At 39.9% G+C, this 24,871-nt stretch overlaps 1 protein-coding gene, 1 long non-coding RNA gene and 7 other non-coding genes across 9 annotated transcripts; 8 read left to right on the top strand and 1 right to left on the bottom strand.

Annotated features, from left to right (window-relative positions):
* The first annotated feature begins 313 nt into the window (after positions 1-313).
* On the top strand, positions 314-6,660 carry allc (allantoicase). Its single transcript, XM_044107140.1, has 11 exons — positions 314-551; positions 960-1,010; positions 1,317-1,404; positions 2,144-2,263; positions 2,389-2,468; positions 2,611-2,743; positions 2,835-2,990; positions 3,672-3,745; positions 4,429-4,537; positions 4,614-4,732; positions 4,804-6,660. The coding sequence occupies exons 1-11, from the start codon at positions 462-464 to the stop codon at positions 4,981-4,983; spliced, it is 1,200 nt and encodes a 399-aa protein (XP_043963075.1). The 5' UTR covers positions 314-461; the 3' UTR covers positions 4,984-6,660.
* LOC122825644 lies at positions 482-2,214 on the bottom strand. The gene is made up of 3 exons (XR_006369687.1): positions 2,128-2,214; positions 1,278-1,424; positions 482-559 (listed from the first exon to the last, which is right to left on the bottom strand). It is a non-coding gene; the product is annotated as an uncharacterized LOC122825644 (long non-coding RNA).
* An 11,487-nt stretch (positions 6,661-18,147) lies between the features above and the next one.
* Positions 18,148-18,219, top strand: trnaw-cca. Its single transcript has one exon. It is a non-coding gene; the product is annotated as a tRNA-Trp (tRNA).
* Positions 18,220-19,616: 1,397 nt separating this feature from the next.
* On the top strand, positions 19,617-19,688 carry trnaw-cca. The gene has a single exon. It is a non-coding gene; the product is annotated as a tRNA-Trp (tRNA).
* Positions 19,689-19,950: 262 nt separating this feature from the next.
* Positions 19,951-20,022, top strand: trnaw-cca. Its single transcript has one exon. It is a non-coding gene; the product is annotated as a tRNA-Trp (tRNA).
* Positions 20,023-21,436: 1,414 nt separating this feature from the next.
* On the top strand, positions 21,437-21,508 carry trnaw-cca. The gene has a single exon. It is a non-coding gene; the product is annotated as a tRNA-Trp (tRNA).
* Positions 21,509-21,770: 262 nt separating this feature from the next.
* On the top strand, positions 21,771-21,842 carry trnaw-cca. Its single transcript has one exon. It is a non-coding gene; the product is annotated as a tRNA-Trp (tRNA).
* Positions 21,843-23,248: 1,406 nt separating this feature from the next.
* trnaw-cca lies at positions 23,249-23,320 on the top strand. The gene has a single exon. It is a non-coding gene; the product is annotated as a tRNA-Trp (tRNA).
* A 262-nt stretch (positions 23,321-23,582) lies between these two features.
* On the top strand, positions 23,583-23,654 carry trnaw-cca. Its single transcript has one exon. It is a non-coding gene; the product is annotated as a tRNA-Trp (tRNA).
* Positions 23,655-24,871: the final 1,217 nt, after the last annotated feature.

Here is a 24,871-nt window from a genome sequence, read left to right as displayed (position 1 = left end):
AATTACCTGTTATCTCCACTAGATGGTGGAAACTGATCAAAATCACATTATTTGTCCTTCAGGTCAAAACATTGAATGTGAACACATTAAAACTCAGAGGTGAGTTTATTCCATTTCTAACTGAATTCACCTGTAAAATACTAATTAGATGGACAGAAGTTTCTTCACAGGAGCGTCTCAGTAAATCAGAATATTAACTGTCTGTATTAAAGCCACTCAGGAGCTGGTAGAGGCTCCTTGTGCTTTAATTGCTGCATTGACAGGCTGTGGAAAACATCAGAATTCACCTTTAAGGGATAATAGTGTTTTCCTGAACTTGAACCCGGAGTCAGTTTGTCAGAACAAACAGCTGTTGAACTTTGGACCGCTGGCCTGGAGCCACATGTGGGTTTTATTTCGAGGTTCAACAGGAAAAGCAGCTGCTCTGAACTTTCTGCTGAAAAACTGAGAAAAACTTCAGGATGGCTGAGAGACGGGCAACGGCGAAGCCTGCAGCAGAACCGGACTTCTTGCAGTTCAATGACCTCGCCTGCGAGACGGTGGGAGGGAAGGTGAATAACTGGAGAACAGAAAGTAAAATTACACATTAACTCCTATTGTCAGAGGTTAATGCTGCTTTCCAAATGGAGGACAACATATTAGCACGATAGAAGACAAAAATGTCAAAGTTTGGACCTTTTGGACCTTTTGGACCTCCATAGAGGAATGTTAACTCCACTCTGTACCTATTAAAACGGCCTCCTGCAGGGGTTTTCTGATATTACAAAACATGATTGTTTGCACTAAAGTTGATCTTAAATAATGAAATTTACCAAATTTACAATCTGCTAAGAAAGCCCATGAAGAGAATAAAATGTATGTTTAATTTGTTCAATCTGAACATTTCAGAGATTTAAATTAAAACAAGTTAAACTGTCATTGCTCTGCCACTAACACGGCGCTCCATGTTGTTTCTCCAGGTTATTTTTGCCACAGATGAATGGTTTGCTCCGGCTAAAAACCTGCTGAAGGTGAAAGTTACTCATATTGATTTTATCTGCATGAGTGGATCTGATAATTAAATAAAAATCTCAATAAATCTGGAAAAGAAAACACCCACAAGCTACAGAGCCAAAAAACCTGTAAATCAAATGTTTATATCTTCATTTTCATCCAGTCACATTTAAAAACGCTGATATGTTTAAATCTGAGACATAAATTATGAAGTAATCTTTATATTCTAATGGAGCTCAGTTCTTTTCTCGTTCTTTTCTCCTGTATCTGTGTGAGTTTATCACCGTTTGCTTCACTCTTCACACATCTGTGTGTTTTAACAGCGAGAGCCTCCGCGGTTCATCCCGTCTGCGTTCACAGAGTTTGGAAAGTGGATGGATGGATGGGAGACGAGGAGGAAGAGGATCCCAGGTCAGCGTCTGGAATCAAACCTTCACCCAGAAAAATCCACACAGAGCTGAAATAATTTATCAGATTTATCAGTAGAAACTCAGACAGAAACCTGCTAATTAAATGTTAAAACAAAGTTTAGTTTGAGTGAAATTCTGTTTTTACAGTGATGACATTAAAATCAGTTCAATGTGCAAAATAAAGACAACAGAGAAGTTAGAAAAAATCATGGTAGTTTCAAACTTTTATATTTTATTTTTCTAGTTAAACTAGTTAAGGATAACTGTGAAGGGAAAGAAAAGGTTTTAAACATTTTAACCAATCAGAATCTGAAAAGTGTGGCAGACATTTGCATTCAGCATCAGATGTTCTCGGTTCGACCTAAAAGACTTGAGATGTTTTATAAAGACTGATGGAGAAAAATGTTCAAATCTGAACCCCTAAAGGTTCTGAAGGTAAATGTGCTTCTGGTTCTGACTCAGGGCTGAAAATAAATCTACACCACACTTTTCAGATAGTTATTTTTGATTCCACTTCACAACCTGCTTCCTGTTGGTCCACCAGAAATCAGTTTATAAAAGATATAAAACGTAAAACCACAGCAAGTCTCTGGAAAATGATCCCTTCCAAGAATAAAGTCAAATCTATCAAATAAACATTTCCTCCCCATGTTTTCCTCTAAACATTTCCAAAGCAGCTCTTTACAGGAAAACCTTTTAAACAGAAACATGTTCAATGCGTGACCTTCATGTCACTGAAGGTCACGACTGGTGCATCATTCAGCTGGGAGTTCCTGGTTTGGTTCATGGACTGGATGTCGACACGTCTTTCTTCACTGGGAACCACTCGCCTCACGTCTCCATCCAGGCCGCCTGCCTCGGTACCGACCATCAGTCTGCTCAATCTAAAGCTTCCTTCTTCTCTTCCTTTCCCGCCCTTCATCCTTCTCCTACTTCAGTGTGAAATGCATTGATATTTATGAGTTAAAGATCTCATCCTGACCAGACGAGCTGCCCCTGTTCACTCCCGGGGAAGATCGGACCGGCATGGCCGCCACTGGAGCTCAGACAGCTGCTGTTGCCAAGGTAACTGTCAGTGTGGCATCATAGATCAAACACATGTCATCATGGTGATACATGACCTCTGCTAAATGGGAGTCGGAGCTGACAGACATGGTGTGGAGGTGCTGATGGATGACGAGCAGTTTGACGGTTTTCTGGTCGACAGCTGAGCTCAGAGTTTTGGCCGGAGCTGCTGGGCCCGTCGGAGCTGCAGCCTGGATACGCAGACTGCTGTCACAACTACTTCAGGGTCGGCACCAACAGCAGAGTCACGCACCTGCGCCTCAACATGTATCCAGGTAGGTTACAAACCAATCAGGACAGACTCTGCTGGCTGGCGATAATCGATCAAATGATTTGATTTGTAAAACTGCTCTGATTTCTGCTCAGATGGAGGAATAGCCAGACTCAGGGTGTTTGGTATCGGGCAGAGGGATTGGTCGTCCGTCCCGACCAACCAGGACGTCGACCTCGTAGCGCTGACCAATGGGGGAGTCTGCCTCGGCTACAGCGACGCCCACTTTGGACATCCGCGCAACATGATTGGTTGGATTTAACTCAATCACTTGACCTGGACCAGATCAGAGAACCACATCTTTTATGATGGTCAAAAGTTTAAACTGTGTTCTTCCTGCAGAAGAAAGTCTGATTTCCAACATGGCTGCCAGACTTTAGCTACCGTCACTTTACCAAAACCAAACACAGACTTTTACAACCTCCATTAGTAAAAACGTTGCTTTTTCTTTGAAACTGAATCTAAAAATGACTTTATAAACTTATCCTGTACATTACAAAACAAACTGCCACCCAACGATCAGGAACTTCCAGGAGTTTCTGACTGGATGTAAATATGAAATATGAACAAACAAAACAAACAAATCAAACTTATGAACGGGAAAATAAAGAATACACATTTTTATAAAACAAAGTTAAAGTAAAAACAAAGTAATGAAATCTTATTGAGAAATATTAAAAAATAATCAGAACTAACTAAAATTACAGAATTAAAAAAAGATAAAACATTTATTTGTAATATTTGTGGCTGTTATAATTTTAATGCTATAATGTTAATTAAGTAATTCTCAATCTTTCCTTTTTTTAAATGAACCACAAACGATTATTAAAGACAGTATTGATTTTATAAAAACTCTCCGGTTTTGTTTCTGTGTTCATGGATCTGGTTCCGTGTTTTTCAGTCCAGTTTAAATAACTTCTCTGTTTTTACAGGACTTGGTCGAGCCGCCAACATGGCGGACGGATGGGAAACGGCCCGCAGATTGGACCGGCCCAAAACGCTGAAGGTTTCCACACAAATAACCCAGAATGTTTGTTTTTAATCAGAAATATTCCACTTTCAGTCAACAAAATGATCCACCATGATAGAAACTCAGACGACTTTATTTTATGCTAAATATAACAGAAACAAATCATACAGTTACTTTACAGCAAATGATCATTAAATTGGTTCGATCAGAAACTACAGACTGAAACACACAAAACTTTTCCAGTAAAATATGAAAGTGCTGATTTTAACCCGAACCCTTTTCTAAAAACTAAACAAAGTTTTCTTCCATAACTATTCCTGGGATAAATCAGAACGATGAAAAGCTCTTACTTTATCTCCAAAAACAGAAAGTAGTTTTGAAATTAAAACTCATTTTAACTCAAATAACCTTTTAAAGGGATAAACTGACTGAATGAATCTGCACAGCAAAACATTTAATTTGATGTAACCGGTGAACTAAACGTGTCCAAGGACAGAGCCCTGAGGAACACCAGACTCTGACATCTTCATACCATCAACAGTCCATCACTTCCACATGTACCTTCATTTAAAAAACTTCCTTCCTGAACTTCAGTTTGTATTTTGATCTTCCAGGAGTTTCGGCGCCCCGGTGCTTCCATCAGTTCATTAATGTTTTATGTTTTATGTGGAGGTTTAAGATGAAATGCTTGATATTTCTCCCTTCTCGTCGCCTTGCAGGCGGACCAGCGGGGAATCCTGCAGGTGCCCGGCCGGGAGTGGGCCGTGTTTCGCCTCGGTCATCCTGGGCTGATTGGCGGCGTTGAGGTGGACACCAACCATTTCATAGGCAGGTGCATCCGGGTCATGACTGCTGCGTCCTCCAGGAACAAATCCATCTTTTTATCCGTGTATTTCCCACTCAGGTAATTTCCCAGACTCCTGTCGGATCGAAGCGTGTCTTTTAACCCCTGAAGAAGAGGCGCGCTGCATCCAAACCCGATGGAACTCTGGGAAATGGGAAGTTCTTCTTCCACCTCAGAAGGTAAATATTTAGCAGCACTGGGGTCGTCTGTGATCAGCTTCCTCACCTCCATCTTCCTCTCCGTGCTTCAGCTCCGTCCTCATGACAGGCATCACTACAGCAAAGCGGATCTGATTCAGAATGGACCCGTCAGCCATGTTCGCCTCATCATCGCTCCTGATGGAGGCGTCAGCCGCCTCCGTCTGTGGGGGCGGCCCGTGTTGGTCCCTGGAGCTCCAGCCAATCAGAACCGACCGCCATCCAAACTGTGATCCATCACATCACTGACCTCTCCACCGATCTCAGGATCTTATTTGGAAGAAATTGTGTTGATGATCTAAATGTAAAAGTTTCCAAGTTTATTTTCAATCTAAGGAAGTGAATGGTTGTAACGTAACAAATTTTCCCAGAAACCCCTCTGGTTGTCTCTCAACGGTCAGTCCGTGTCCACAGACTGTGGAAACATCTGGACACAGGACAGCCCGTCTGCTGAAGTCATTTTTAACAGAACCACAGAAGTTCTTCTATCTGGTTGTTCTTCACTTTGAATTTGTGATTTTATTATTTCCAAGAGGATCCGTGTGTGTCGACTTTCAGAAAGAGGCCAAGTTAGGGTTAAATTATGACCACATTTTAAATCATGCTTCATATGAACAACATTCTTATAACAACTGAAGGTAACATAGTTCCTCCATGTGCTATGAAATTAATGGAAAATAATGAACGCCGGCCCTTTAAGAGTTCTTGTTTTCTTCTAATAAAATATCTCCTTCATTTCCATCCAACTAGGAAACCGTCCCTGGACTCAGGTTGCTCCACCAGGAAACATTTATCTGTTTTACTCAGTTTCTCTACAACACATCCATTTGTTTAGATTTATTTTCATCAGCTTTTCTTCTCCAGCTGCATTTTGTCCCCAATTAATAACATGAAACAAACTGGAGCTCAGGTGAGTGAGGATCAATCACAGCTCCAGTTTCTCCTCCCTCAAAAATTAGTTGTTTTAAAAATATGTCTAATTGGCATTGATTTCGTCTGGATTGATTTCCTCCAGTCGTCACATTTTCATGGCTGCTCTGTTTCCTCCAGCAGCTCCGACTGAATGAAGGCGTCAAACTATTGGCCCTGATTCTGCATCCTACATTTCAACGTGCTGCTGCTGCTGCTGTGTTTACACATCTGAAGCTCCGCCCCTTCCATCACTCACAGCTCTGAGCATAAAACTGACCTCTGACCCCATCTGGGCAGCGTCAGCAGTGAGGCGGCCATGTTTGTCAGCTGCTCAGATGTTGCTGAAATGACAGTAATTATCCAGGCTGTGTGGTCCCACCGTGTTGGAGCCTGACTGCTGGCTTTGACCTTCCCACTCATTTCCCACCTCAGTGGGTTTTCACCAGATGTTGGACGTCCCGGGAACATTTTCCACAACTCACTAATCTGCTGCTTTAAGGGGAAGTTTATTCCACAGACATTTTTAAATTGTATTTCCAAATAAGATAAATTAATAAAGGCTTTATTTGGGTTTCATAAAATTAATTTTTCTTTTTAGGATAAATAATTATGAGAAAACCATTTAATGAAATACATTTAGTAAGAAAGGTGTCTTTTTATTCATGTCTGTTCCCAGAGTTAGCTAATGAACAGAATTCAGAGAATAGCGCCCCTTGTGGTCGTATTAAAGAATACACAGTTTTGACTTGTGGGACAAATTGGGTCTATTGAATAAAAGGTCCATAAAGTACCAACTCTTGTCTCTCATCAGAGAAGGAACCGAGCAGCTTGAATCGATGTGTGAAGGATTTGTTTTTCCTGCTGGTGATGCTTTTATTCTGAAACAACAAACACCACAGACTCTCCAAACTCTGTTTGTTGAGTTAAATAACTTTAGCCCCAAATTCAAACCCTTCTTGCTGCAACAGTAGCATCAACTTCACCACCGTTCACTTTAAGGGACCAATAAAACATTAATTCATAAAAACTGTGCTGTCAGATTGTCGTTTCCTCTGTCAACGATTCTTCAAACTGTTTGTGCAGCACTTTTCATGAGAACAAAGAGATTCAAAGTCAAGAAAAAAATGTCTCTAATTTTTAATAATGATCTCAAACTTTTCTGGTAATAAATTAAAGTTCAGCCGTGGATTTACGGTCATTTCTGCAACAAGAGCTCTCTTCTCAGAAATCTGAAGGCTAATGACTGAAGCTAATGTGTAGCATTAAAAACAGCAGATTGTTTTTGATAAATGACAGTTTATACGTCTTGCTGTCTAAAATTCATTGGACAGGAAGTGAAGGCTCCAGACAGGAAGTGCAGCTGGATGAACTGTTCAGTTGTTCAGTAAGGAGCTGAACTTTGATATTTTAGTTGGTTTTAAGTTTTCTGCTGCAGTTCTCTCACCTCTGCCTTTTCCTTCCCAGGTGTTCAGGGTAAAAGATTCCCCAGGTGCCTGAGCTCTATTTAAAGGTTCCAGGTTATTATCTGAGAATGGGAAAAAGAATAGTTAGTATTTCTGGTCATAAATGTTATAATTAAAATGTTATGTAGTGAAGATAAGCTACAGCCTTCCAGAGCTACTGCATCCCATCTGCAGCTCCTGAATGAAGTTAATGTTTCATTACTGAACGTCTGAATTTCTGAATCTTGATGATGAAATTCAGACAGTTAATTAAACCGTTTTGCATCTAAAAGTGACAGAAATGACTTGGAAACTCTTGACCTGAATTGGCAACAAAGTGCAAGAAAAATAATTTAAAAAATGGTTTCATGTCTGCTGAGTACCAATAAATGAAAGGTTAAGTATCAATACACCACAAATAAATAACAGTATTGAATTCGGTCAGCTGCAGACAGTGAAGAAGTCCTGAACCGGACCGGCTCCAGAGCAGAACTGACCTGGATTCCTTCTCTGCTTTCTGTCTTGAAGGCTCATCATCGACCGCTCTGACGTTAATAAAGATGAAGCACAGAAAAGGAAATTAAAGCCCAGCTTCCCTTTTCTAATGAGATCATATCCATCATGGTCTGCTCTTTAACCTTCACTGCAACCTCCTCAGAGCGCACACTGTCGCAGCGCCACCAAAACAACGACTGGAGCAAAATCCTCCACCAGGAGGAAACTAAACGCTTATGGCTGAACCTAAATTATATCCCATTAGGAGCCCCTTCAGTTGAGACGTCTCAAGAGCTGCTTCTCTTCAACAGGGGGCAACAGAGACACAGAGCAGCTACTGGAGACAAGAAGCTCACTGACAGCTGAGATGTTATGCAAATTAGCTCCTCATATGATTCTTGTTTGTCTGAATGCTTGTGGGGGGGCAGGGTGTGTGTGTGTGTGTGTGTGTGTGGGGTGACAGCAGACAGGAGCAACATAATGAAAAATGGCTTTTAAGCTTAATGGGAATTCACTTAAAAACATAATTTAGATCCTGCAGCGCAGCAGAGCAGAAAGCAGCATGAGACGTTCATCTGCTGCTGAACGGTAAAAACGCTTCACTGACCTCACAAAGGTCCTGCCTGGTTCTGGTTCTGTTCTGAGAAAATGAAACACTGCTGCCCTGTAAACACTTTATGGGTGTTGCAGATTTACAGCTGATAATTAACAGGATTTCAACTGTTCACTTATGAAACAGACAACCTCCAGTCCACATGAAGAGCCCTCGGTTCTGAATGATGGTGTGGATGAAAACTTTGGATATAATAAAGCTTTTAGGGCCGTTCTGTATTATATGCTCTTCCATTTCATCTGGGTTTCTCCTCCTTCCAAGACCAGCAGAGAAACACAAACTGTTCACACAGCTGGCAATGAGAGCCACATCTGATGTTTCACTGCAGTGTGAATGGAACCAGTTCTGATCCTCTCACACAGATCTGGATTCTGCCACTTCCACATATGGAACGACATCACGTCCGATAGTTTTCAATACTGTCTTTAATATATAAAAGGTCAAACTGAATGTCTCAATTTTTGTTTTGTCAATCAGTCTTGAGTCGACGTTATTCCAGAAATAATAATTTAATTATTTTATTGGTTATGAATTCTGATCAATGCATACATTTTTAACTGAAGAATCAAATTTCCTGTTGATTTTGAATAAAATCTGAAAGCTGTGAGATTCACAAGCTGTCCGTGTTCTTCAGGATGGATGTACGTTGTACTGGATTTCTCCATATTTCCTGTGTTAGTTATCGTGGCTGGATTCAGTGATTCAGCTGTGATGCTGCAGGCAGGACGCCATCACAGCGTTTGCTCCATCTGAATGTTCCTGGTTGTTAACAACCTCTCAGGCTTCACCTCTGGTTCTCTGCCGGTTCCCGTCTGCAGGACCAGAACCCACACCGATCCACCTGTGACAGCGGCCTCTGGATCTCCCCAGGCGTCGCTCCGGGTCTCGGGGGGATTGGAGGTGTGCGGCCTCCCTCAGCCGGCCCAGTGCAGATTATTGCTCCGTCTAACAGGCTGAGGATATTACTTTGCCTGAAGCGGTGCCTCACGAGCTTATTTCCCCCGAGACTCCTGAATCACATTTCCAACGACCCTCGCTGGAAAGATCTGGTAAAACCGTGTCGGTGTAAATCCTCCTGAGACGGAGCGGCGGCTTCATTAGCATAACGGCAAGCGAATGAAAACCACAGTGAGGAGGCTGGAGCCGGTATGAACAGGTTGGACGTCCCTCCCCCTTCCACATCAAGGATGACGTCTGGATTCCTTCTCTGCTGAATTATTTTGGACCATTAAAAACACATTCATGCTTCCATTCCACAGTCGGTGTTATTCTATCTGGTGAAAGAATGATTAATGAATATTTATGACTTCACAAATATACAAAGATTCACACATCAGCAACCCGAGGTGAGTTATTCACCTCAACGCTGTGGATGCTCATGAGGGACGCTCTGGCTCTACATTGTTCAACCAGTGACCGTTTTACCACCTTAAACTGTCCTGGAGTTTCTTCTCCCTGTGGATCTTCCCAGTTCATAAATATGGATAACAATTCATCTCTACGCGCCTCAACAGTTCTGTTAAAGGCAGAATGTCTGTCCATCCATTGTCTTCCACTAAACCAACATTGAGTTATGGGGTAACAAATCCAGGAGGAACTCCAGGTATCCTTGAGCTTCCAAGGATTTCCCAGGCCTTGTTTCCACTGAGTGGTTTGGCTCGGTGTGATATTTATGGTTTGGTGTCAGGAGTTTGTTTCCATCACCAGTTGAATGAATGCAGCGTTATACTAGAGCAATAACAAACGTGATGCATTATCTCTAATGGTTGCTGAAAACATTTTCTGTTCCTCTTCTAATGAACTTGTTGTGCTGCCAAAACATAAAGTAGTGAAAAATGTTGGGTTTATCTGAAGCTGACGTCCAGTTGTAATCACTTCAGTGGCAGTTTATTGACATTTTAACTTGTAGATGTGTGATGGAGGCAGGAGGATCCCAGACCTGATTTCTTCAGACACGATTCACCTTCTGATTACAGAGATGGATTCACTCTAACAGTTATGAACTCTGGTACTGCAGTCCAAACTGTGAAGACTGGAAACAACATGTCAGACTTCTATGTAAAATTCAAAAGAAAAGTTTCTAGGTGCAATAAATCCACAGATGCCAGCTTCTGCAACCATTTTGCATTGATTGTTGATTTCCATGATGCTCCATGAGCTCCCATGTCACTCAGTGGTGGCAGGAAGAAGCGCAGCAGCAGAAGTGATGAGGATGGATGTCCAGGATTCTCTGCTTCATCCCTTCAGTCTTCACTCACAGCTGACAGCGAACTGCGTCCCGGAGGCATCGGATTGATCGGCAAGTCGAGACTCTGTCCTGCTCAATAAAGCCTGAATGAATTCTCTTAACGTTGCGTCTGTCATGCAGGACAGGAAATCCAGCCTCGCTTTGTCAGTGGGGAGATATTAAAATCCATCAGGATGTGAGCTCTGCACCAGACAAAGTAATCCTTTAAACACTAAAACAAACTTCAGAAACATAATAAATGGATTTTCTGTATATGAGCTTTTATACCTGAGACCAAAATGAAATGTAAGTAACTGAGTTTGAATGTGGTTGTGACTGGATGGATGTGATTATTGGATTAAACCCGTTTGTCCTTTAAGGTGAGTTGAGATGACATCACTGAGAGCTGCATCAGTAAGATTCCTCTACAACAGTTGCAGTAGTGCTGCAAAGGAATCATCTAAGGTCCGATTTCTAATTCACTGGGTTTATTTCAGAGTCCAGAGTTCAGGTCAGAACTGTGAAGATTTCTGTCCAGCACCGGGTCCTGCTGGTGGCCCGGTCACTGCTGAAAACTAAACCACACCATCCTGTTCAGTTGTCTCTGAACTCTCTTCCTGTGATCGATGGACTAAAGATTCAACAGACCAGAAGGTCAGTGAAGCTGGAACAAAGATTACATCCTGGAGCTTACAGACATCGTTGGAACCTCCTGTGAGGAAGCAAAGAGTTGGGATTGATACACTTCCAAGCATGGATAGAAAAGTAAACCATGAACCAGACAGAAATTAGAACCAATCATCCTGGAAACCAGTGACACCAGTGGGAGAGACAGGAAGCAAGAGAGGCAGCAGAAAGAGCCTGATGCTGGATATGAAGCAGGAGGGAGGAAATGAGCTGACAACCAGGAAGAGGTGAGAAGTAGCCAGTCACCACAGCTGACCACCAACAGGAGTGTAATGGTCAGGGTCAACCCACTCTGTGATCACTGTCACCCATCTGATGACACAACTTCCTGTCTGAAGGCAGCAGCTCATGTTGCATGCAATCGAATTAAAGTAAAGACTTATTTTATTCCTTACTTCAAATGAACTGGTTTTACGTAACAGATGAAGCATTTCAAACAAGAGCTCACAAACAAAACCGTTTGTTACAAAGGTAGAGCATGTCATACGATAAAATAGATTTAGGACTGGCACAGTAGATAAACTACAGAAAAACTACAGAAAAACTACAGATAAACTACAGATAAACTGTAGATAAACTGTAGATAAACTGTAGATAAACTACAGATAAACTGTAGATAAACTACAGTGCCACTGAAAAGTATTCACTTTTTAACATTTTGTTAAGTTACAGGATGAAGGTCCTGAAAACTCCTGTGGTCTCCATCATTCAGGAAAGCAGCCAGTGGTCATTAGCATGAAGGTAAAGTGTTCGCTTGTGGAGGCAGGAAGACATTTAGGTCAATCTAGACACGGGTGTCCGAAGTGCCGACATTTGCGTCTGTCTGACTGATTTTGGTCCAGTTCCTGAACACGAACACAGAATCCGGCCTGCCAGGACTGGCTGCTGATCCATATGGACCCTACATTTTGTTTTTTTGGCTCACATTTTTATAGACCACAAACTTACCAAAATCTTTTACTCTAAAGTAGACTTGGAGGCAGCTCCCTATAGAAGCTGCCTATGTACCCTATGTCCCCTATGTCCCCTATGTCCCCTATGTCCCCTATGTCCCCTATGTACCCTATGTCCCCTATGTACCCTATGTCCCCTATGTCCCCTATGTACCCTATGTTCCCTATGTACCCTATGTTCCCTATGTACCCTTCTTGTTGCTAGTTTGGATTGAACACATATTCTCACCCTTAATTTCTGGATCGACAATGATCCAAAGAATATTGACATCCTTCCTGCAGATATATTTCTATTTGGCTTCTGAACAAATAAAAATGAAAAATGTACCAGAACAGTTAAGTATAAACATACCTTAGTTGTAGCTGTTTGTCATCCTATGAATCAAAATACAACGAAGGATTAAACCAACATTGAGTCTGGAGAGGAAACAGCACTGACCAAACCACGGCCAACACAATCCCACTGTAAAGCACGGTAGTGGCAGCATCATGCAATGGGAATGTTTCTTTGAGGCAGGTCAATGTAAATGTAAAATGACAGCAGGCAATTAATTAATCAATTAGTCAACAGTTAATCTTCTGTATCTGATGGTTTCTTATGATTCGACCATTTTAAAGTCATTTTGATGCTCAAACAAGCAGATTAAATAGTTTTTATGAACCCAAGTCAAAGATGTGTTTTACTCTTTAGAGTGGAAGCAAACAGAGCTGCAGTGAACAGCTGATGTCTCCTTCAGCACATCGTGTTCTTCGTGTTGATTGTTGTTTCAGTTGAGACTCCAGCAGACAAACTATCACATACTGACAGTTGTGAGTAATAACTCCTCCAGGCAGCGCCGCACTCTGCAGGGCACCAGGGGTTACAGAAACAATGAAAAATTCATACCGCTGAATCGCCCACATTGACTTCCTCCTCCTGAGTGTTTTCTGTGATCGAACACTGACGAACTGTGGCCTCTGTGCTCTGCTGACTCTGCGATTCTCTGCCTCATCTTTTGTGTTGTGAGTCTGTCCGATCGGTTTCTGCTGAAGGACTGCACTCAGTCCAAGGTGAGGAGGATCAATGCTGCTGGGCTGAGCAGTGGAAGGACCTTTAGCCTTTAATGAGATGCTCCTGCAGCAGAAATGAAGACAATCAAAGGTAGATTACTAACCGTCCAGAGACCTCCGAGCTCCAAGTATCCTTCTGAGGAAGCATGGAATGGTTTACCATTTCATCCTCTCATTTTCATCAGAGACAACTTTTCACTCTGTCACCATTCATTCAGGACTTTCTCTTTAGTAAAGATAACAAGATAAAGTAGAAAACTGTACATTTGGTGAATGTTCTGACCTGATGAAGGTGAACTGAGATTTCAGCTCTTATAGAAGATTATATAAAAAGTTTCTTCTCATCTTCCCACATCATGCCAGTGAGCCACATGTCAACTTCTCTTTTGTTGAAAGTTCAGGATTTTCTTTTACAAATATGAATCCAAGTCATTTCCTTACGGTGGCCTGAAGGTTTTCTGTTGTCCTGATAATGATTTTATACTTTCACTTTTACACGATGCCAGAACAATTCACTACAATATCATTGAAAATGTTGCTTATTTTAGCAATTTGTTAAAGATTAAAACTCGTATTTGATTGAATTTCTATAGATTTTTTGATGACTATGTCTTACAATCAATGAAAACTGACAATCAGAAAAGCAGATTAATGCTGCACCATCACAGGGAGCTCAGATGTCCAGCAGATGTCCTCCACAGGGAGCGTAAGTAGCAAGAGGTCATCGCTCTGTTCACACAGTTCCTCATCCCAGAAAAATGATGGGAAGTTGAGTGGAAAGAAAAAGTATGTTAGTAAAAGGTCAAAGGGGTAACCTGAAGACTGAAAAACAAGATCATTCAACTGTAGGACAGAGTCAGAGCTTTAAGATCCACCACAGGACATCAGCTACCACAGACAGTCATTCTTACTAGAGCTGGTCAGATCACAGCATAAAGGATCCATCCTCTTCAGATAACTGATGCTACTCTTTTGTTGAAGTGCTGTTTTCAGTTTGCTGTGTGACTTCACACCTTCCCATGCAGCCAAAGGTACAAACACCTGTTTAAATGACTATGGTACAACTGTGTTATTTAGTCCAAACTGCCACTAAACAAAATCCATCCATCCATTGTCTGCATAGCTTGTCCTTGCAGTTATGGCCAGCAGTTATTGTGCAAGCAGTGGGGTGACCTCTGAGAGGTCAGACCTCAACGTCCCCAGAGAATCTGTGTGTTATTGTCAGGAGGAAGATGAGAGGCACCACAACCAACCATGCAAATGAGCTGCAGGCCATTATTAAGGCAACCTTGGTTTCCAGGACACCAGAGGCTGATGCCCTTCGTACCACGTTCTGTTGATGCCGTCATTTAAAGGACTTCCATCCAAATGCTCAGTGTAGATAATCTTAAACATTACCTGGTTTCATTTTTAAACCATGGACTTATAAAATAAGAATAAAAGAAGAAGCATGAATTGTTTTCTAATAGCAACAACTTCAAAATGGATACGTGAAAAAACACTGAACCATTATCAGGACGAGAAGTTTTGTTCCCAACTGTAAGAGCTCACAAAAGGATCCCCAACATATTTACATGAGATAGATAAAAGTGTTTAATTGCTGGTATTTGAATGTTTGTGGCCTTTGCATCTTCTCTCACTCACTTCATTAACTTTTCAAATCCAAATCACCTTCCAGTCTCTGGGTTTTTTCACAGAGCAACAACATGCACAGAAAATGACTGTCTAACTTTTAAAGAAAAGATAAAGTTAGACTATAGAAACTCAAGTGTCTGAGTGCTCATGTTTATCCAGCCCTAATGCATGCAGACGCCACTGGGGAACGGGCCAATCAGGAGCCAGAAGATCCTTCCTCCATTCAGCATGTTCTTTGACAGATGGCTGATCAGTATTCAGAGCACACACATTCAGCCCCCCTCCACCTCTGCAGCACTTCTCACTTCATTTCTCCGTCATGCTCGGCTGGTCCGTCTGCTCGCTCAGGTCTGCAGCGCCTGGAAATGGATGAGCGGCGGCAGAGACTTCAGGGGGTCGGAGGGTTTAGAGGGAATGACGACGCTGTGGTGAGGACAGGCAGGGAAGGAGACAGCTGCAGCTTTTTAGCAGTTAATTAGACTCTTTACTGGGACAGGGAGACATTGACAGGCACGTTCTGATGGTTTCAGAATATTTTTTACAATTTCTGAATCCTGAAAACTACGTCTGTGTCACATGATATCTTTAAAACATGTTAGAGTCTGTTTATAACAGAGTCATTTTTATTCATCTTTTAACAAAAATTAAACACTTGACTGCAGGTTGGTTGTGTAAATGATGCAAATACACATTTAAGAGTATTTAGATCAGAGGTCTCTGCTGTACTGCAGATTTTTGATGTATTTCTGCTTCAACACACCTGGATCAGATAACCAGGTCACCAGCAGGACTCTGGAGAACCCGACTGCACTGAGGAGGTGAAGGTTGAACCAGCCACACATCTAAAAGTTTCAGGACAGCTGATGTTTCATTCCTCCAAAATGATGGTAATTAAAGAACAAAACAATATTTTATCGCTAACACTGGGAGAACAAACCAGAGTTATAAACTAAAGAGTAATAAATACCAGGTCACTAAACAAAGGACCAGTGTGTTACATGTTCTGAAGACCCATCATACCAAACAAAACAGGAAGGAGAAAAAATCCACAAAAACACAACAAATATAAAAACTGAAAAATTTATGAAATGAACTAAAAAACTTTAATTGATCAACGTAAACTGGAGGAAACTAATAAATCCAGGACATAACAAAACCATCAACACTAAAATACAAAATCCCAAAAGTCAAGAGGATTAATTACAGTAAAAACAGACGGAGGCTGACCACAGTGATTTACACCACAAATAAACAACTCTTGTTTCTCATTTTCTGTGAATGTAACAAATACATCAGTTTTGTTGATATTATAAATTCTGCAATAACTAGTTGAATCTGAGCTACATGGAAACATAATCGCCCAGAAATGCTTCTCCTGGACTTTTCCAATCGTTTCCCTTACAAACTGAAACTCCAGCATCTCATGATCATAAAGTTCTGTCATTTAAATCCTTAAAACATGAAATATTTTGAGATGATTCTCAGTTGAATTAAAGTGCAGAGAACAAAAAGCATCAAAAAGATGGCAGGTAAATGTTAAATAACTAGAACAGAAAACAGGACGGGGAACTGCGGTGAGTGTAGCAGACGACACGGCGTTGAACGGCGTTCACCAGGAGATTAAACACCGAGGGCTGGAAAACGACGACAAAACCAGGTGAGCTTAATAACAGGAGATGTGGAACAGCTGAGGCAGAAAGAGAGCAGAGGGACGGAGAGTAACAGGAAGGCAGCAGAACTCAGACTCACATGGATCTATAAACCAAAAGAGAAGAAAACTAAAACACACAGAGAATGAAAAATATAGTAATGAAAAATCTCAGAATGATTATAACTCTAATCTAATATTCTGAATGGTAATTTCTTAAAATAAAAATAAAATATGCCTTCCCATTAAATAATTGCTTTTATTTTACTTGTTTTTATTTTATCTAGTTAAGACATTTTAAAAAACTATTAAAAGAAATACACACAAAAACATTGATGGTTATTTCTAACTACTTTGCTGATTTAAAAATCTTTTTAAATCTTTTTTAAAGGAGTGACTGAATTGTTCCCTGGGTTAGATGAACTATTCATCCATCATAACAAATATTTGATCGATTTTATGATTGACAATGCTAGGTTATGTGTAATATTTAAAGAAGTTATCAGATCTGTTATAAAAGTCAAACAGGATTTTAGATTAATTTAACAATCATAATTCAGTCTATGGGTTGTAATGACTGACACATGGACAGTTTGTGTTTGTACTAAAAAGTTGTTATATGTAGATAAAAGGACAAAAGTTTTTCTATCAACGTTTTCCTCAACCCACCTTCGTTGTTTATGTTTCTTATGAATGGGAGTTAGAAGGTGACATTATTTTCCACTGACAGTTGAATAAACAGGATCTTAAAGCTCACAGGCCTCATTTTTCCCAAGTAATTTAAATGCAGCAAAGCTGGTTGAGGGCAGAAGCCAAACCAGAATCCTGAAGCTACAACAGTTTTCTAATCTAAACAGCCACTTAACCCCTGACATAAAACCTGAGGACGAAACACCTACACAACCACCAACACACAACAACTACAGATCGCTGATGAAATCAAAAATAGGACATAAGATTTATGTTTTTTTCAATATTTGATGCAAAGCAGGAAACAGCTACCTGCAGTTTTTTCGGCATCTCAAGCTCGTTGGAAATTAGGCTTCTTGTCTCCTGTGGAACCCAGATCTCATTTCTGTTTGTTTTCATGGCGTAACTCACAGCGAACGGGGTCAAAGGCCAATGAGGAGAACGTAGGATAGCGAGGGGGTTTCCAGGGAGAGATGGGGCCACCGGGTGAGTCTGAGAAGCCAAAATAAGCTTCTGAACACGATGAGGAGAAAAGGAGCCTTAAAAACTGACAGCATTTGGTTTTTCTCTCAGGAGAACTTCAAAATAAGAGTAATCTGACTGACATTCAATGCGTAGACCTAGTAGGGAGGGAAATAAAAAAACAACTCCACCTTAAAAATTCACATAGAATGAGAGAAAACACAAAAGAAGCATAAAAAAGTAAATGAATGCTTTTTTTAAAAGTAACTTTTACAAGTGGACAGGAACATAGAAAAAAATTTATTTGAAAAGACTGAAGTTTTGATCAGAAATATTTAAAAATGCTTTCTCTGAGAAACATTTTCGTCAGTTGACCCATTATTTTCTCACACAATTTATATGCAAACTATCATTGCAAAGGGAAATTGAAGCCTTCTGTCACAAAGAAGATAAACATCTTGCAAGACATACTTTTTGTTATTACTATTTCAAGGTTACTCACTTTATGGCATGGGGAACCTTCAGAGGGTTATCTAGAGCTCTGACAGAAATTGCACCTGTTGCCATAGAGCTTTGCAGCGCAGACTCTGTGGCGCAACGGTAGCGCGTCTGACTCCAGATCAGAAGGTTGCGTGTTCAAGTCACGTCAGAGTCAGCGAGAAAACTTCCTTCACAAATTGTAGCTCCTTGTATTTTTGCCTAAGCTTCCAGACAGTAAATAAAACAGTGGACCAATTGTAACACCTAAAACTGTTTAGGTCCATCTCTCACTCTAACCAAATTTTCCTTGCATCACAGTCCATAGCAGGGATGGGCAACTGCAGACCTTAAGGCCTTGTCTTCCACTACTTTTAGATATATCTCTACTCCAACACACCTCAGTCAAATAATGAGGTCATTAGCAGGACTCTGGAAATCTTGACAGTATTTGGGAGGTGATTCAGCTGTTTTGAAGTATTGGTTATATTTCCCAACCTCTTTTATTTTGAAGAATTGTTTTGAAATGCAAAAGGTTTTAAAAATCAACATTAAATGTACTTTAATGTAAAGCCTCCAGCTATTTTACAGATACGAATTCATGAAACATTTCATGATTGCATTGGCCAACGTGGGGTTCGAACCCATGACCTTGGTTTTATGAGAACCACGCTCCAACCAACTGAGCTAACCAGCCACACATAATCTTATGTCTTTGTCAATATTATAAAAACGTACATGAGCTTTCTACAATCAAGATTTGAAGAAATGCTGTAACGTTTTCAAAATCAACATGCTTAAAGGTGTATTTTCCGGCAAAATTTTATTTTGAAGTATTGATTTGATTTTACAACCTTTTTTATTTTACAACCTTTTTATTTTGAAGTATTGATTTTGTTTTACAACCTCTTTATTTTGAAGTATTGATTTTGTTTGACACCCATTTTATTTTTGAAGTATTGTTTGTCTGAAAGACTTTAGATGACCATTGACCGGTAAGGGAATTGAACCACTTACCTTACCGTTGCCAGCGCTACACCTGTCCAGCTGAGCTAACATCAGCTGGACAGAGATTTCCTAACTACAAGGTTACTCATAATGTTGAGTTTCCACGGATTTAAAAAACTTACATGATCTTACCAAAATGAAGATTTGAGTAAGGAGCTCATATTCTAATGTTTTTCAAAATCACTGTGCATAATGGTTAAATATACAGCCTTCAGCTATTTTGAAGAGTTGATTTTATTAAAACTTTAAATTTCAGAAGGTCAGTGTAGGGATCGAACCCATGACCTTGGCTTTATGAGTGCCACGCTCCAACCAATTGAGCTAATTGGTAACGTTGAGTTTTCATCAATGTAAGAAAAACTGGCATGATCCTGACAAAAGCAGGGAAATCCTAAAGTTTTTCAAAACTATGGTTTAATTTAGAATCTCCTGCTATTTTGAAAAGTTGACCATGTGAAACACTTTGTTTCCATTGGGCAGTGTGGGGACAGACCAAAGGGAGCACAACAATTATACACAGAATTTATTTGCACTAATAAAAGGCAGGCGAGAAATGCAAAGAGACAGGATTCTGTGGCGCAACGGCAGCGCGTCTGACTCCAGATCAGAAGGTTGCGTGTTCAAATCACGTCAGAATCAAGAAGGAAGCTTGACCAGAAATTCTTTCTCTAAGCTAAATTTTTGTCAGTTGACCCATTATTTTCTCACACAATTTATATGCAAACTATCATTGCAAAGGGAAATTGAAGCCTTCTGTCACAAAGAAGATAAACATCTTCCAAGACATAATTTTTGTTATTACTATTTCAATGCTACTCACTTTATGGCATGGGGAACCTTCAGAGGGTTATCTAGAGCTCTGACAGAAATTGCACCTGTTGCCCTAGAGCTTTGCAGCGCAGACTCTGTGGCGCAACGGTAGCGCGTCTGACTCCAGATCAGAAGGTTGCGTGTTCAAGTCACGTCAGAGTCAGCGAGAAAACTTCCTTCACAAATTGTAGCTCCTTGTATTTTTGCCTAAGCTTCCAGACAGTAAATAAAACAGTGGACCAATTGTAACACCTAAAACTGTTTAGGTCCATCTCTCACTCTAACCAAATTTTCCTTGCATCACAGTCCATAGCAGGGATGGGCAACTGCAGGCCTTAAGGCCTTGTCTTCCACTACTTTTAGATATATCTCTACTCCAACACACCTCAGTCAAATAATGAGGTCATTAGCAGGACTCTGGCAATCTTGACAGTATTTGGGAGGTGATTCAGCTGTTTTGAAGTATTGGTTATATTTCCCAACCTCTTTTATTTTGAAGAATTGTTTTGAAATGCAAAAGGTTTTAAAAATCAACATTAAATGTACTTTAATGTAAAGCCTCCAGCTATTTTACAGATACGAATTCATGAAACATTTCATGATTGCATTGGCCAACGTGGGGTTCGAACCCATGACCTTGGTTTTATGAGAACCACGCTCCAACCAACTGAGCTAACCAGCCACACATAATCTTATGTCTTTGTCAATATTATAAAAACGTACATGAGCTTTCTACAATCAAGATTTGAAGAAATGCTGTAACGTTTTTCAAAATCAACATGCTTAAAGGTGTATTTTCCGGCAAAATTTTATTTTGAAGTATTGATTTGATATTACAACCTTTTTTATTTTGAAGTATTGATTTTGTTTTACAACCTTTTTATTTTGAAGTATTGATTTTGTTTTACAACCTCTTTATTTTGAAGTATTGATTTTGTTTGACACCCATTTTATTTTTGAAGTATTGTTTGTCTGAAAGACTTTAGATGACCATTGACCGGTAAGGGAATTGAACCACTTACCTTAGCGTTGTTAGCTACACCTGTCCAGCTGAGCTAACATCAGCTGGACAGAGATTTCCTAACTACAAGGTTACTCATAATGTTGAGTTTCCACGGATTTAAAAAACTTACATGATCTTACCAAAATGAAGATTTGAGTAAGGAGCTCATATTCTAATGTTTTCAAAATCACTGTGCATAATGGTTAAATATACAGCCTTCAGCTATTTTGAAGAGTTGATTTTATTAAAACTTTAAATTTCAGAAGGTCAGTGTAGGGATCGAACCCATGACCTTGGCTTTATGAGTGCCACGCTCCAACCAATTGAGCTAATTGGTAACGTTGAGTTTTCATCAATGTAAGAAAAACTGGCATGATCCTGACAAAAGCAGGGAAATCCTAAAGTTTTTCAAAACTATGGTTTAATTTAGAATCTCCTGCTATTTTGAAAAGTTGACCATGTGAAACACTTTGTTTCCATTGGGCAGTGTGGGGACAGACCAAAGGGAGCACAACAATTATACACAGAATTTATTTGCACTAATAAAAGGCAGGCGAGAAATGCAAAGAGACAGGATTCTGTGGCGCAACGGCAGCGCGTCTGACTCCAGATCAGAAGGTTGCGTGTTCAAATCACGTCAGAATCAAGAAGGAAGCTTGACCAGAAATTCTTTCTCTAAGCTAAATTTTTGTCAGTTGACCCATTATTTTCTCACACAATTTATATGCAAACTATCATTGCAAAGGGAAATTGAAGCCTTCTGTCACAAAGAAGATAAACATCTTCCAAGACATAATTTTTGTTATTACTATTTCAATGCTACTCACTTTATGGCATGGGGAACCTTCAGAGGGTTATCTAGAGCTCTGACAGAAATTGCACCTGTTGCCCTAGAGCTTTGCAGCGCAGACTCTGTGGCGCAACGGTAGCGCGTCTGACTCCAGATCAGAAGGTTGCGTGTTCAAGTCACGCCAGAGTCAGCGAAAACTTCCTTCACAAATTGTAGCTCCTTGTATTTTTGCCTAAGCTTCCAGACAGTAAATAAAACAGTGGACCAATTGTAACACCTAAAACTGTTTAGGTCCATCTCTCACTCTAACCAAATTTTCCTTGCATCACAGTCCATAGCAGGGATGGCAACTGCAGGCCTTAAGGCCTTGCTTCCACTACTTTTAGATATATCTCTACTCCAACACACCTCAGTCAAATAATGAGGTCATTAGCAGGACTCTGGCAATCTTGACAGTATTTGGGAGGTGATTCAGCTGTTTTGAAGTATTGGTTATATTTCCCAACCTCTTTTATTTTGAAGAATTGTTTTGAAATGCAAAAGGTTTTAAAAATCAACATTAAATGTACTTTAATGTAAAGCCTCCAGCTATTTTACAGATACGAATTCATGAAACATTTCATGATTGCATTGGCCAACGTGGGGTTCGAACCCATGACCTTGGTTTTATGAGAACCACGCTCCAACCAACTGAGCTAACCAGCCACACATAATCTTATGTCTTTGTCAATATTATAAAAACGTACATGAGCTTTCTACAATCAAGATTTGAAGAAATGCTGTAACGTTTTTCAAAATCAACATGCTTAAAGGTGTATTTTCCGGCAAAATTTTATTTTGAAGTATTGATTTGATATTACAACCTTTTTTATTTTGAAGTATTGATTTTGTTTTACAACCTTTTTATTTTGAAGTATTGATTTTGTTTTACAACCTCTTTATTTTGAAGTATTGATTTTGTTTGACACCCATTTTATTTTTGAATTATTGTTTGTCTGAAAGACTTTAGATGACCATTGACCGGTAAGGGAATTGAACCACTTACCTGTTAGCGCTACACCTGTCCAGCTGAGCTAACATCAGCTGGACAGAGATTTCCTAACTACAAGGTTACTCATAATGTTGAGTTTCCACGGATTTAAAAAACTTACATGATCTTACCAAAATGAAGATTTGAGTAAGGAGCTCATATTCTAATGTTTTTCAAAATCACTGTGCATAATGGTTAAATATACAGCCTTCAGCTATTTTGAAGAGTTGATTTTATTAAAACTTTAAATTTCAGAAGGTCAGTGTAGGGATCGAACCCATGACCTTGGCTTTATGAGTGCCACGCTCCAACCAATTGAGCTAATTGGTAACGTTGAGTTTTCATCAATGTAAGAAAAACTGGCATGATCCTGACAAAAGCAGGGAAATCCTAAAGTTTTTCAAAACTATGGTTTAATTTAGAATCTCCTGCTATTTTGAAAAGTTGACCATGTGAAACACTTTGTTTCCATTGGGCAGTGTGGGGACAGACCAAAGGGAGCACAACAATTATACACAGAATTTATTTGCACTAATAAAAGGCAGGCGAGAAATGCAAAGAAACAGGATTCTGTGGCGCAACGGCAGCGCGTCTGACTCCAGATCAGAAGGTTGCGTGTTCAAATCACGTCAGAATCAAGAAGGAAGCTTGACCAGAAATTCTTTCTCTAAGCTAAATTTTTGTCAGTTGACCCATTATTTTCTCACACAATTTATATGCAAACTATCATTGCAAAGGGAAATTGAAGCCTTCTGTCACAAAGAAGATAAACATCTTCCAAGACATACTTTTTGTTATTACTATTTCAAGGTTACTCACTTTATGGCATGGGGAACCTTCAGAGGGTTATCTAGAGCTCTGACAGAAATTGCACCTGTTGCCCTAGAGCTTTGCAGCGCAGACTCTGTGGCGCAACGGTAGCGCGTCTGACTCCAGATCAGAAGGTTGCGTGTTCAAGTCACGTCAGAGTCAGCGAGAAAACTTCCTTCACAAATTGTAGCTCCTTGTATTTTTGCCTAAGCTTCCAGACAGTAAATAAAACAGTGGACCAATTGTAACACCTAAAACTGTTTAGGTCCATCTCTCACTCTAACCAAATTTTCCTTGCATCACAGTCCATAGCAGGGATGGGCAACTGCAGACCTTAAGGCCTTGTCTTCCACTACTTTTAGATATATCTCTACTCCAACACACCTCAGTCAAATAATGAGGTCATTAGCAGGACTCTGGAAATCTTGACAGTATTTGGGAGGTGATTCAGCTGTTTTGAAGTATTGGTTATATTTCCCAACCTCTTTTATTTTGAAGAATTGTTTTGAAATGCAAAAGGTTTTAAAAATCAACATTAAATGTACTTTAATGTAAAGCCTCCAGCTATTTTACAGATACGAATTCATGAAACATTTCATGATTGCATTGGCCAACGTGGGTTCGAACCCATGACCTTGGTTTTATGAGAACCACGCTCCAACCAACTGAGCTAACCAGCCACACATAATCTTATGTCTTTGTCAATATTATAAAAACGTACATGAGCTTTCTACAATCAAGATTTGAAGAAATGCTGTAACGTTTTCAAAATCAACATGCTTAAAGGTGTATTTTCCGCAAAATTTTATTTTGATGTATTGATTTGATTTTACAACCTTTTTATTTTACAACCTTTTTATTTTGAAGTATTGATTTTGTTTACAACCTCTTTATTTTGAAGTATTGATTTTGTTTGACACCCATTTTATTTTTGAAGTATTGTTTGTCTGAAAGACTTTAGATGACCATTGACCGGTAAGGGAATTGAACCACTTACCTTACCGTTGTTACTACACCTGTCCAGCTGAGCTAACATCAGCTGGACAGAGATTTCTAACTACAAGGTTACTCATAATGTTGAGTTTCCACGGATTTAAAAAACTTACATGATCTTACCAAAATGAAGATTTGAGTAAGGAGCTCATATTCTAATGTTTTTCAAAATCACTGTGCATAATGGTTAAATATACAGCCTTCAGCTATTTTGAAGAGTTGATTTTATTAAAACTTTAAATTTCAGAAGGTCAGTGTAGGGATCGAACCCATGACCTTGGCTTTATGAGTGCCACGCCCAACCAATTGAGCTAATTGGTAACGTTGAGTTTTCATCAATGTAAGAAAAACTGGCATGATCCTGACAAAAGCAGGGAAATCCTAAA

Source organism: Gambusia affinis, linkage group LG22, assembly GCF_019740435.1.
Source record: "Gambusia affinis linkage group LG22, SWU_Gaff_1.0, whole genome shotgun sequence".
Taxonomy (NCBI): Eukaryota; Metazoa; Chordata; class Actinopteri; order Cyprinodontiformes; family Poeciliidae; genus Gambusia; species Gambusia affinis.
The sequence above is the reverse complement of the archived record's forward strand: the minus strand, read 5'-3'. Positions and strand labels throughout refer to the sequence as shown.